This window comes from Sarcophilus harrisii, chromosome 5 (genome assembly GCF_902635505.1).
Source record: "Sarcophilus harrisii chromosome 5, mSarHar1.11, whole genome shotgun sequence".
NCBI classification, from domain to species: domain Eukaryota; kingdom Metazoa; phylum Chordata; class Mammalia; order Dasyuromorphia; family Dasyuridae; genus Sarcophilus; species Sarcophilus harrisii.
In genome coordinates, this window is record NC_045430.1 from 215,530,756 (window position 1) to 215,544,383 (window position 13,628).

Consider the following 13,628-nt stretch of genomic DNA (forward strand, 5'->3'; position numbering starts at 1 on the left):
CCTGAGAATGGCAAAGATTTGAGATTGTAGACTTTTTCCAAAGATCCGAAAGGTACTAATCAACTTTTCCCAGATGTCTTTTTTCATGTGATATCTTTGGATCTCACGTTTATAACATTATTTCCTTTCTAGGCAAGTCGCATGGGTGTTGATGCTGTACTGGCCCTTCTTGAGGCTACAGCAGATACCCCTGCGTGTGTTGTTTCTCTGTCTGGAAACCAGTCTGTGCGTCTGCCCCTGATGGAGTGTGTGCATATGGTAAGTTTTTGGGATGGGGCCAACTGGTGGTTCCAGTTAATTGAGTGGACTGGGAAAGTGATGGGTGACAATTAGTGACTGTTACTAACTGAACAAAACAACAGTCTGAATGAAGCCTTTCTGTTTTGTCATTCATTGAACGGACAAAAAGCAAATTGAAGTCTCCAAGATACTAATTAGTGAACTAAGGAATATATAGTAATAGTAGTTTAATACCGAAACATAGCTAGGCCCCAAGTAATGTGAATAATTAGTCTTGTGAAGTGGTTGCATGTATTTGAAATTACTATTATAAGTTATAATTATCAAAAATGTGGTAATTGGTTCCACTCCAATGGAAATATGCAGTATGAATTCATATAATGCAACCACTTCACTGAATTCATTAGTCTCATTTTTAATTACTCTTTTGTGAAACTAGATAGATTAATATCACTTTATTTAATTTTGTAATTTTCATCTGCATCTTCTTAGTTACAATCTCTGAGATACTTTTTAATAGTCTCATCTAAATTAGTTATTTTTGTTTTTGTTGTTTTAAAGTGAATCTTGGCATCTTTGAGTTTCCAAAAGGATGAGTCAGTAATGATTTATTGAGCAACAGTTCCATTCTAGGTGCTGAGAGAATTCAAAAGAAATATGCGAGAACCATCCCCTGAAGAGATTTTAGAGTATTGCTGGGGAGATGGGGCAAGCACATACAAAACAGAGCACAGCATGAAATAGTATATAATCAGGCACTAAATTATGTGGTATTGAAGTTTGTAGAGAGGAGACAGCTGAACAATAACATGTCTCAAAGTCAAAGAATATTTAAAGCAGTTCACCCAGAGCTAAACAAATCTGTTAGGTGAGCTGATATATCAGTACATGGATTTACCAGCACAGACATTATTTTTGCTAGAATACAATGTGACCCTTGCATTTTTCCTCATTTGATATAATTTTATGCTGTCCTTTCATAAATAGCCTGGCAACAGTGCCTTTTACAATACCAGCTCTTAATTGCAAGGTGAATAGGACTGAATAGAGCCAGTTTCCTGGCCAGCAAGAAATATGAAAATGATGGACATTGAACTTGAGGGATCATTTTGGGCTCATTGAAAGCACTGAAAGTTTTCTAAAACTAGCCTTCTGCCATCCCCCTATTAAATCTTAGGCTCAAATCCTTGGCCAGGGACATTTAGATGACTAAGATAACAAAAAAAAAAACAAAAAACAAAAAACAACCTGATAATACTGTCTGTCTAGTACCTTGGGCATAGGGGTGGGGAGGCAGCCAGATGACAATAATAAGAATGATACTCATCTCTGATTTATAACACTTGACATTTTTCAGAATCCTTTAAAATCAGGTAAAATAGCAATGGAGTCACATTGTGGTCATTAACAGTAGCTATCACATCATCCCTTGCTGCAAGACTCAATGGACTATGTCTACATCTATTCATAAGATTCAGTGTGGCCATGGTGACCATGTCTGTGGACTGAACATTATGTTGCCATATCAGATTTTTTTTAAAAATTTTTTATTTAATAGCCTTTTATTTACAGGTTATATGCATGGGTAACTTTACAGCATTAACAATTGCCAAACCTCTTGTTCCAATTTTTCACCTCTTACCCCCCACTCCCTCCCCCAGATGGCAGGATGACCAGTAGATGTTAAATATATTAAAATATAAATTAGATACACAATAAGTATACATGACCAAAACGTTATTTTGCTGTACAAAAAGAATCAGACTCTGAAATATTGTACAATTAGCTTGTGAAGGAAATCAAAAATGCATGTGTGCATAAATATAGGGATTGGGAGTTCAATGTAATGGTTTTTAGTCATCACCCAGAGTTCTTTCTCTGGGCATAGCTGGTTCAGTTCATTACTGCTCCATTGGAAATGATTTGGTTGATCTCCTTGCTGAGGATGGCCTGGTCCATCAGAACTGGTCATCATATAGTATTGTTGTTGAAGTATATAATGATCTCCTGGTCCTGCTCATTTCACTCAGCATCAGTTCATGTAAGTCTCTCCAGGCCTTTCTGAAATCATCCTGTTGGTCATTTCTTACAGAACAATAATATTCCATAATATTCATATACCACAATTTATTCAGCCATTCTCCAACTGATGGACATCCATTCAGTTTCCAATTTCTAGCCACTACAAAGAGAGCTGCCACAAACATTCGTGCACATACAGGTCCCTTTCCCTTCTTTATAATCTCTTTGGGATATAATCCCAGTAGTAACACTGCTGGATCAAAGGGTATGCACAGTTTGATAACTTTTTGAGCATAGTTCCAAACTACTCTCCAAAATGGTTGGATTCGTTCACAACTCCACCAACAATGCATCAATGTCCCAGTTTTCCCGCATCCCCTCCAACAATCATCATTATTTGCCATATCGATTTTTAATATATGGGCTGCCAAATCTGTCTACATTACATTCTGAAAAGGGGAAAAAAGGAAGCAAACTGTTTCTTCTTGTTGTTGCTGTTATTCAGATGTGTCCAACGTTTTGTGACCCCTCCTTTGGGGTTTCTTGGCAAAGATATTAGAGTAGTTTGCCATTTCTTTCTCCAGCCAATTTTACCAGATGAGGAAACTGAGGTAAACAGAGTTAAGTGATTGACTGGGGTCATACAGCTAGTTAGAGTCTGACCAAATTTGAACCCATACAAATGATTCTTCCTGACTTCAGATCTGCTGTTCTCTTCCCTGTATCACATTAGAAAATATCTTGTACTTTGATATTTTTTAAATTTGCTTTTACTGTTTTTGTTTTTGTTTTTTTTTTAAGACTCAAGAAGTTCAGAAGGCAATGGATAATTGCCAGTTTGCTGAGGCTGTGAAACTTCGAGGAAGGTGAGTTGATTTGGAGAGTACAGAGGAGCTAAATGTTGTCCCTGGCTGAGATTCTTAGAAAAGGAGATGTTGCATATTAAATAAAATTTTAAATAAATTAAAATTAAATAAAAATCTTATTTTTAGTGATTGCCATTGTCATTCTCTGTGGAATTACGTAGAATTCACATGCCTATACTCTGAACTCAGTGTCAGAAGAGACAAATGACTTTCCAAACAATAACTAATGAAAGTATGTGATAAGAATTCCTTGAAAGCCAAGTTATATCACAATTGAAATATATATTAATCATGTTGCAAGGCTTTAAAAAATGAAGTGAGAGAATGATAATAAGTCTTCCAAGATGTGAGAGATGGTCTTGTGGAAGAGGGACTCTTCACTGGAATCCGTATTCTGCAGTTGGTATAATCAGGGTGAGGATTTACAGTCAATCAGATTTTTATTCAGGAAAGGGCGTTGATTGAATTTATAAATCAGAACACATGAATCATTAGGAATTGAATCAAGGGTACAAATCACAAGAAGAAAAATGAGGGAGGAAGGAAGGAATGAATGATAATTGTGTAATTGAGAAGAGTCTAGGGAGCCTTATCTTAGAGAATCTGATTGAAGCCTAAATTATCTGCTATAGGTATAGGAATGAGAAGAGTGGGGTTTGAGCAAAGGGAAGAGACTTGGGAAAGTCCCAAAGGGTAGTCAGGGAGTAAATGAAGAGTAAAATGAGAAAAAAAAAAAAAGTCTTGAGTAGCAATCCTCATCCTTGCTGAGTTTATGCCTCCTAAATTTACTCTGTGTGAAATAAATTGTTATTAGCAAGCAGAACAGCTTAAAAATGAAATGGGATGACTTGTTAGGTAGTGAGTTGTTCATTACTGTTCATTACTTCCAACAGAGATTGGATGATTCTCAGGGATTTTGGAAATACAATTTTTGAATTGAGTATGAATGGAATAGATGACAAACAAGTGGGGCTTTGAAGCAGCAATCATAATCCCTTTCCTCAGGGGGAGGATGGCCTTGAGCAAATACTGTTTTGCATTATGTTAACCTATTTCCTTTGCAAAGATTGGTCTGACACCCTCCTGTCATATCCAACATTCTTGCTTTCTGTGAGCCCACTGGGTCCACTTAGAGTCTAGCATGTCTCCTGACCAAGTTTCTTGTCTCAAGACCACTGTCACAACCAATTAGCATCTGGAGCTTGATGCTAAATACCACTGTATTTAACCGCAGGTCATGTCATTCATAGTTCTGTGTCACACCCAGGGGCTCCCCATTGCATACTCTATCACATTGCCTGGGTTGTACTTAGCTCCTCTGTCTCGTGGCTTTCTTTCCTTATCTTTATGACATACTGGAAGGTGAGCTGTTTTTTCAATCCCTGACCCTTCACATCAGGACAGGAGATCCACTGGCCTGATTGAGACTTAGGATTATGGAATTGGGGATGGTGGTAACTTTGGAATCAGAGGACCTGGGCTCAAAATTATGACTCTTCCCTTTAAGCCTTGTATGTTCTAAAGCAAATCACTTTCTTTTTTGTAAAGTGATGGGGTTGGACAAGGTGATTTGAAGATGCTTTCTATAGCTGTCATCCTATGGATGCTGGATAGAATAAGAACTATATTAGAGGCAAGGCAGGGCAGGGCATTTAGGATTGTATATAGGTCTCCCTGGAGAATCCTACATATGTCATAGGGGATTATAGAAGACAGAATTTTTTTGATGCAAAGTAGGAATTCATCCTTTTCAAATTTGAGGATCATAGGGCATTTGTTCTTTTTATCCATTATTTATATCATCTGCTCAAAGGAGGGTGGACTACATAGCCTTTAACGATTCTTGTAATTCTGTAAGACTGACTTTAGGATATGACAAAGTTATCTGTTCATTCTGACCATGTGATATATATTTTTTAATGAACAGTCACAGCTAGTACCACCACTAAAAAAATAAAACCCAGAACTAGCCCTATTATTACCTATTATTATAAGGAAAGGGATGGTCAAAAGAAGAGGAAGGAGATTACCATGTGCTAAGTGTCTACTGTGTGCCAGGCACTGTGATGAGTGCTTAATAAATGTTATCTTATTTGATCCTCAGAATAATCCTGGAAGGCGCATGCTGTTACTATCCCCTTTTTTATAGTTGAGAAAACTGAGATAAACAGGTTGAATGATTTGCTTAGTATCACATAGCTAATAGATGTCTGATATGTATTTGAACTCGTTTTCCCATTTCCAGGCCCAGCACTCTATCTATTGTACCACATAACTATGAAGACATAATGTTTGAAAATCCTTAGTATGATCTGGAGGATAGGGTTTTTTTTTTTTTTTTTTTTTTACTTTCAAGCATTATAAAAGTTGATAAAAAGAATTCTTTGTTATTTTTACCTTAGGAGCTTTGAGAACAACCTGAACACCTATAAACTGCTGTCTCAAAAAAAACCAGATTCAGAGCTTCCAAAGGTAAGTGACCAAGGACAAGGGTCAAGATTGTGAAGTTGAGGGGAGTATGAGACTAAATAGGTAAAATAGTTATATGGGAATTATGTTGTGAATAAGAAGACTCTGCAAACTTGGAGTTACAAGGAAAGTGTTATTCATTCTAGGAAGTTGGTTATATTCATTTTTTTTTATAAGATTCTGAGTTCCAAAATTTTCTCCCTCCCTCTGTTTCACCCTCCCCAACATGGCAAGCAATCTGATACAGGTTATACATGCACAATCGTGTTAAAATAGATTTCCATATTACTCATAGTATTCTAAGAAGTACAACCTCCCACTCTTTCCTCTTCATTAGCCCTGCTAGGATAGTTGAAGAACTGACATTTTTCACATAGAATCAATTTAATAACTACATGTTTATGGTTCCATGAAAAATAAAAGCCACTCACAAGTTAATACCCAAGTATTTATCAAAACCAAGCAGTGTCACACAGGGTCAACTCAGTAGCTCATTGAGCCCTTCTTGGACAGAGGTACTGAAGGATGTCTTGAGGAGAAGCTTGATATGTAACTTCCCTGATATAAGCTTTCAAAATTCAGTCCATAAAGGAAGCCAACTTTGGAAGTGCACTAAGACTTCCAGGTCATAAAAGGGATCACTTCTCTGGGAGCTTTGGGATATTAAATATCAAAAGAACTTCTAGAATCCATGGATAATTAATTATTACCAGAATTATTCCTGAGGTAAAGTCCATTTGAGGAAACAAATAGAAATAGCAACATAATAAGTGATAGTTTTTAAAAATATTACATTATTTGTTAGGAATTAGTGTGTTGCAGTAGATAAGAGTGCTGGGCCTGGAGTCAGGAAATCTGGCCTCAGAAATTTATTAGCGGTGTGTTCTTAGGGGAGGCATTTATTTAGCTTCTGTCTTCCTTTTGTTTTTCAACTGTAAAATAGCAGATCCCTCTCAGGGTTGTTGTGAAAATCAAGTAAGAAACATTTTTAAAACTCTTAGCATAATACCTGGCACATTAAAGCTTTTAGCATAGTATCTGTTCCTTCCTAAATATCAAAATATTTTTATTCATGTTTTATTTGGTTGTAGAATTAAACCACATTAAAAACGATTGTGTGAAATGTACAAAATCAATTTGTTATTTTAAAAATATGTAATCAGGTTGAATTTATATATCATGGTACATTTATTAGCTTTATGAACACATAAGAAATGTTAATGTATATGTAATCCATATATTATGCATATCAAAAGTCAGAGGTATACAGTTAAAATAAGATTAATTTAGCAATCATTTTTAAATTTAGGAATTCCTTGGAAATCTGATTCTTTCAAAAATGAATGATTAGAAGAGATCTTCTGTAAGACCATTGTGAAGAGTGGTATTTTAGAAATTTAATGAATAAATGTTGTTAAAGTTCAATAAAACTGCATATTTCATTTCAGCTACATTTAATAAATACTATTTTACTTCCTAGAAAGTAAGATACATACATATAAACTTAATCAGTGTTACAGATTGCAAATTTTGACAGAGTTTCTTGGAGATCCATCATATGTTATAATTGACCAAGGTAGATGTAATTTGCTGCTAATATTTAACAAATAAAATTTTAAAGTCTGTAAAAGCAAATTATTATGGTCACATCCATGATATTATAATGGATGTCAGGCCTTGTTTTAAAGCATGATTCAGTGATAACTGAATCATACAGCACTATAATTGTGTAATGTTAAATGTCATGGGGCATACTGTGCAAGTCTTGATAAGGCAGTAAGAGAAGATTAAACTAGAAATAGCCTAAAAGATAAATATGGCTGTATAACTGGGTCCTGAACAAGCTCTTTTCCTAAAAACAATAATCTCTTTCCTCTGCTATTATTGTATTATTGGCCATCTTTGATGCCTTGCTCATTAGCTAGATGACTCGTCTGTGACTACACTGTAAGAGACTATATGCTGGGAAATTTTCCAACACCAATCTATTTCCAATTCTTTGTGTTTGCAGGATTTTCCCTGTGGCAAATGGCTGTATTAGCCAAGTACTGTTGGATAGATTAAAGAATGCACTATTGTCAAAGTTTTTGCTAATTCTTAAAATAAAAATAGAAAGGAGCTCTTTTAAGATATAGGTAAACTAGAACACTATTCAAGCAATTTTTTATTTAGTTACATCTAGTGTACATTTCCTCACATAAAGGAAAAAGTAATGAATCCAAGGCTGATGGTTGTTGGCTCAATTGAATTTGGCTATGGCTTAATATTAAAGCATTCTCATACTGATCCTTCAGAAAACTAATGAAAATGGGCAGAGAGAGATCAATTGAAATATTAGAATGTTAGATTATATTATGTTAGGTAGGCCATCCTCTCTAGGAGCTATTAACAAGCTTTTTTTTTTTCCTGAACCTAGCATAAAGTTGGCAGATTCCACTAGTCCTTTTCCCCCAAGCTTATGTCACTCCTTTTATTTCAGCAATGCAGCCAAAACATTTTTATAGTACAATATAAGTTATTTTGCTATGTTCTTGAATCAGTCTGTAAGATGATTTGTTTTTCTCTTTTACAGAGCAATTTTAATGTGGCTATTATGAATGTGGGTGCTCCTGCTGCAGGGATGAATGCTGCTGTCCGTTCAGCAGTGAGAATGGGAATCAGTGAGGGTCACAAGATGTTTGCTGTCAATAATGGCTTTGAAGGATTTTCTAAAGGTCAGGTGAGTCTCATAGAGAATTGACTAATGTACCAGGAAACAAATCAGGTACTTTAATGAAAGTGGAAAGGACCTAGATATCACATAGTCCATTTTATAAATGATGAGGTTCAACGAGGTTGAATGATAAAGCCAACATTTGAACCTAGGTCCCTTGATAGCTCCACCAGTGCTCTTTCCATTATAATAATAGCAAATAATAACTAACATTTATATAGTGCTTACCATGTACTGGGCATTATGCTAAGCATCCCCTTATTTGATTCTCACAAATAGGTGCTATTATTATCACCATTTTATGCATGGGGAAAATGAGAAGAACAGAAGTAAGTAACCTGGCCAAAGTCACACAGCTAAAAAGTATCTAAGTCTAGATTTGAACATTGGTATTCTTGAATTCAGGATTAAGAATCCTCACACCAGTTTTCTGTCTACTTGACTGCTCTATCCCAAACTTCTTTATCCTAGTCCTGCCCTCATCCTTCCCTTAGAGGCAATCTGTGACACATAAGCTAAAAGAATGCCCCTATTCATACCTTTTATGAAGGTATTAACTTTCATGGAGAAGAGGGAGCCAGCAAGTATGTTTGTTTCATGGTTACCAGAAGGCTTATAGGAGCTATCATTGGACTCATGTAGCAGAGTCCCAAAACAACCCTATTTTTCTCTTCCTGTTATGAACTCTGAAGCCCTTCAAAATATTACTTTACTCATTCAATTTTAAACACCTTTACAAATTTGGAACAGGAATCACTCCCTCAACTTAATGTGAATGGTAATGGCTGAAAGTCAGGCAGAGAATAGAGCAGAGATATACCATATAACAAACACTTATTGGATACTGCATACAACTTGTCTCACCAATATTGGGTTACTTGCTGTCTAGGGGGAGAAGGAAAGGAAGACAGAGAGAGAAAAAATTGAAACACAAAGTTTTGCAAGAGAGAATGTTGAAAACTATCTTTGCATGTATTTTGAAAAATAAAAAGCTATTATTATTTTTAAAAAAAGAAGAAAAAATTACATATAGGACACTATGGGGAACACCAAGAATATCTAAGCAAAATTAAATACTTTTTATAACATGTTGGTAGAAATTAAAAACATGCATGGATTGGATATTCTCTAAGATGTTTTCCAACTCTTAAGATTGCATAATAGTGTAAAGAGTATAATATAGACTATTTTTGAAGGCAGATTTCTTTCCTAGACCTTTCATAGTGCAATGGATTCAGGAAGTTCTGAGTTCAAATTCAGCCTCCAACACTTATTAACTGTATGATCATGGGCAAGTCATTTAATCTCTTTTTATTTTATCAGTTTCTTAGTCTGTAAAATGGGAACAATAATAATAGTATTTAACTTCCAGAACTTCGTGAAGCTCAAAAGAAATAATAATTGTAAAGTACTTAGTTCTATAACTTGCTCCTAGTAAGCAATATAAATGTTAGCTGCTATTATTTCCTCTCTTTGATGAGATCATGATTCCCATGGATTTATTTATCATCTCTGTGCAAATGACTGCCAAATCTACTGAGTCCTCATCTCTTTCCTGACTTATCATCCAAATGCATTCTATCTAGATAACTGCATTGGCAACTTAAATTCAACATATCCAAAACTGAACTCTTCTCCTCTGTACGGCCTTGTTCTTTCAGGTATTAAACTTTAAAGTCATCCTGGGGCCTTTTCTCTTTTTTCTCTGACCACATCAAGTCACTTTGCCAAGTCCATTGATTTTATGCCAACAATATCTCCAGTATCAGCTATCCTTCATTCCACTCACATTGCCAATATCTTAGTTTATCACAATTCATCTGGACTATTGTGATTGCCTTTTAACTTGCTTCCTTGTTTCCAGTATCTTCCTTCTCTAATCATACAACTATCAAAATCCTAAGTTGCAAGCCTCTGACAATGTCACTGCCCTGTCCCAGAATTTTGCATGCCTGCTTCAAAGATAAAATAGCTTAGAATTTGTGATCTTTCACAATCTGGCTCCCAAATGTCTTTGCAGCCTTGCATCGCCTTTCTTCTCTCCAGACAGTCTTATTTTCCAGCCAAACTAGAGGACTGGCTGTTCTCTAAACGTGACAGGCTGACTCCTGCTTCTTTGCTCTGACAAAATTCAGTGTCCCATCTGTGGACTGGCTTTGTTTCTCTTCATCTTCACCTTTCAGAATGACTATTTCTTGAAAGCTTAATTAAGATGCCACCTTCTCTATTTAACTTTCTGTGATCTCTGCAGTGCTTAGCATTGTCTCTCTCTCCTGAGATATTCCTAGAGAACAATGTTCTGTCTCCCTTTTGCCTCCATCTCCTCTACCTTGTATTATACTTAGCTGTTTGCAGATTGTATCCCCAGCATGGAATGTAATATGTTCCTTGAGGGAAGAAATTGTTTAATTTCTCTTTTTTGTATCCTTAGTACTCATCATAATGCTTGAGACATAATAGATACTTAGTAAATATTTTCACCACAATTCTCAAACAACGGCAGATAGGTATAGCCCTTTAAACTAGAGGTTATAAATTATAATGCATCTTAAATATTGTTTTCTGAACTGAAATAGAATAGATGTTATTTGTGTAATATCTAATCATTTATTTGGTAAACACATGTTAAATACTTACTATGTACTAGGCACTGTACTAACTGTCCAAAGTATCTCCTTCAGTGAATTTATTTCAGCTTGATCAGCTTTTTGTCTTCCTTAGAAGAAATTCTCCAGGTCCACTCAGCAGTCCTACATAGTACTGGTCAGATTTCCCCTAATAAATTATGAAATAAATATCATAACACAGATGGTACTGTTAATATTTCATTGATGTACTAATTGATAGTTCTGCGTATTAGGGAATTGTCTTACACAATCATTATATTTTATTGTGAACAATTTCTTGAGTTCTGAAAAACAAGCTCTTTAGTTTACTTTTTTGTTATTCTGTCTTTGACAAACATCAGTAAATATGAGCACTTTATATACCCCTCCAAAAATAGAAAAAAAAGATCGTACATGAAGTTGTAGCTCTCTATTATAAATAGCTTCTTTTTTAAAAAGTGCCCAAGACCACATAGCTAGTAAGTATCTGAGGCTGGATTTGAACTCAGGTCTTCTTGATACTAAATCTAGTGCTCTATGCATTGTACTACCTAGCTGTCTCTCACCATGTTGGTTTCAAAACTTTCCATTTTGTCTGTGTCTACCTCATATAATTACTTTTCAAAGCACTGGTCAAACTATTACCTGAAAAAACCCTAACTAGGATATGTCCCAGTAATAAAGAATGCATTCTCAGCCTATGTTTTGCGAACCAAAAGCCCCACTGGTGGTCAGCCCTTGATTCTGTGGGCTTGACAATTCTCTCTAACGTCAAAAAACAAGTTAGAACTTGCATTCACTATTGCTATGTAGCTAACCAGAGACAAAAATGAATTTTATGTTATTCCTAATCTGTCTCAGTTTTAATGTTATTTGTAAAGCACTGGCAATAGCTCACCCCTACCCTTACTCCCAAATAACAATTATTTTAATTATCTAAATTTCTTCATTGTTTGAATCCTTGGCATACATGACACTTTTAACAAATTAAAAAATAAGCTCTTTTGATTTATTTTGGACATTCATCTTTTTGTTAGCAATTACAACATTAAAAAAGGCTTGACAATTGTTTAAGCAAAATAAAGCATTAAGGTAGATTATTCTTTTGTACAAACATGTTGGAACCTGATCCCAGAGTAAATTTCTCATCTAAAATATTCACCAGGCTAGAATAATACAGCTCTCACTGAGGGTCTTGTTTATCCTGTCTTCACTGTATAGAAGGCTTTCTGTAAGCAGATTACTCAATGTGAGCTATATCTACTAGAGTTCTGAGTAAGTAGCTCCTATGATGACAGGATTTCAACTTCAAGACACAAAACAGTAATTAGGCAGACCTTTTCATTCAGCTTTAACTATATCCATTCCCCAAATATTGTAATTGCTTGAGTCTCACCCATTTACCTGAGAGATTTTGGAGGTTCTTTCAAATGTGTTCTTATTCTTGACTTCATGTACTTTCTAAGAGGATGGGGTCAGAACCCATTTTTCCTAACCATCATTTGCAGAAGATAGTTCTCTAGTTCTATCTCACAGACTGCTAGGTATATAATCTGGTTCGTTCTAGTGTAAATTAATATCATCTCAGAGCTTCAGCTATGGAAGCTATGCCTATTTTCCTACCTAAAGCAAAAATGTGAGAAATGCCTTTTGAGGAAAGTGCCTTGAAAGTTTGTGTTGATGACCAGGAGGTTAAGAGTCTCTGCTTTATTTACTAGCAGAAAGATTGGAAAAATAGTAAAGCATCTGATTTGGAATCAGCTAACTTGGCTTATAGATACTTTGTCTCTTTACAGTTCTCTAACCCTTTTCCTCTCTCTCTCTTTAATTATTTCTCTGTCATGTAAAGAAGTTGACTCAGACAATCTCTAAAGTCCCTTACAGCTTTAACTTTGTATATTTCTATGTTTTAAGATTTAAAGAAACTGTTTTTTGGGAATACCTGGGTTCAAATCTTACCTCAGACACATACTATATGATCTTTGGAGTATCATTTAATGTCTGTGAGCCTCAGTCACCTCATCTGCATTATGAAGTCCCTTCTATTTCTAAATCTTTTGTGACCTGTATGATAACCTAATCACAAACGTCACAGCCTTCTTTTTAAGGAACTTTATCCCTTGATTCTATCTTTTTCCTCCAATTCCCACTAGATATTAAACTCTTATATGTTTCACTACATATTTTATTCTAATATTTACTGGCATGTATGTGTTTTTAGTTTTGAAGTGTGTTATGTTATCAGGCTTCCTACCCCTAATCTCTTAGCTTATATATCTCTTGCTTTATATGTTTTCATATGTTGACATAATTCAAATTTTCTTGGAAAATCAAGCCCGGTTTTAGCTAATATTCTTGGTTGATATTAAGTTAAAATTGATATAAAGATACAAGAATGTCATATTTTCTTTGAGACAATCCAAATGTCCCAAAACTGAACAATTAAGCAAATGTGAGGAATTAGCTTCTTTGGTTACATTTTGGGCTTCTGTTGACTTCATGTAGCCACAGAAGTAATACTCATACCCAAGATATATTTCAATCTAGGTCAACAAGGTAGATCTATTTACAATCCCTGTAAAGTTTCTTTTACTATTTTTGCTTCCTTATTCTTTTCAGTTTAACAAAGGTTTCTTAACAGCTTTAAGGAGGGTAGAGGGAGAATAGGCACTTGTGACAGTTTCTGCTTTTAATAGCTTAAAGTTGAATGGG

The 13,628-nt window shown here is 35.2% G+C and overlaps 1 protein-coding gene across 5 annotated transcripts in view; it reads left to right on the plus strand.

Moving 5' to 3' along the window:
• Positions 1-13,628, plus strand: part of PFKP (phosphofructokinase, platelet) — a 78,234-nt gene that overhangs the window by 39,075 nt on the left and 25,531 nt on the right. For all 5 annotated transcript variants that reach the window (XM_012551197.3, XM_031939622.1, XM_031939623.1 and 2 more), the window contains exons 10-13: positions 133-258; positions 3,064-3,128; positions 5,531-5,600; positions 8,170-8,316. In XM_012551197.3, the coding sequence (XP_012406651.1) occupies positions 133-258; positions 3,064-3,128; positions 5,531-5,600; positions 8,170-8,316 (408 nt within the window). The remainder of the gene's footprint in view (positions 1-132; positions 259-3,063; positions 3,129-5,530; positions 5,601-8,169; positions 8,317-13,628) is intronic.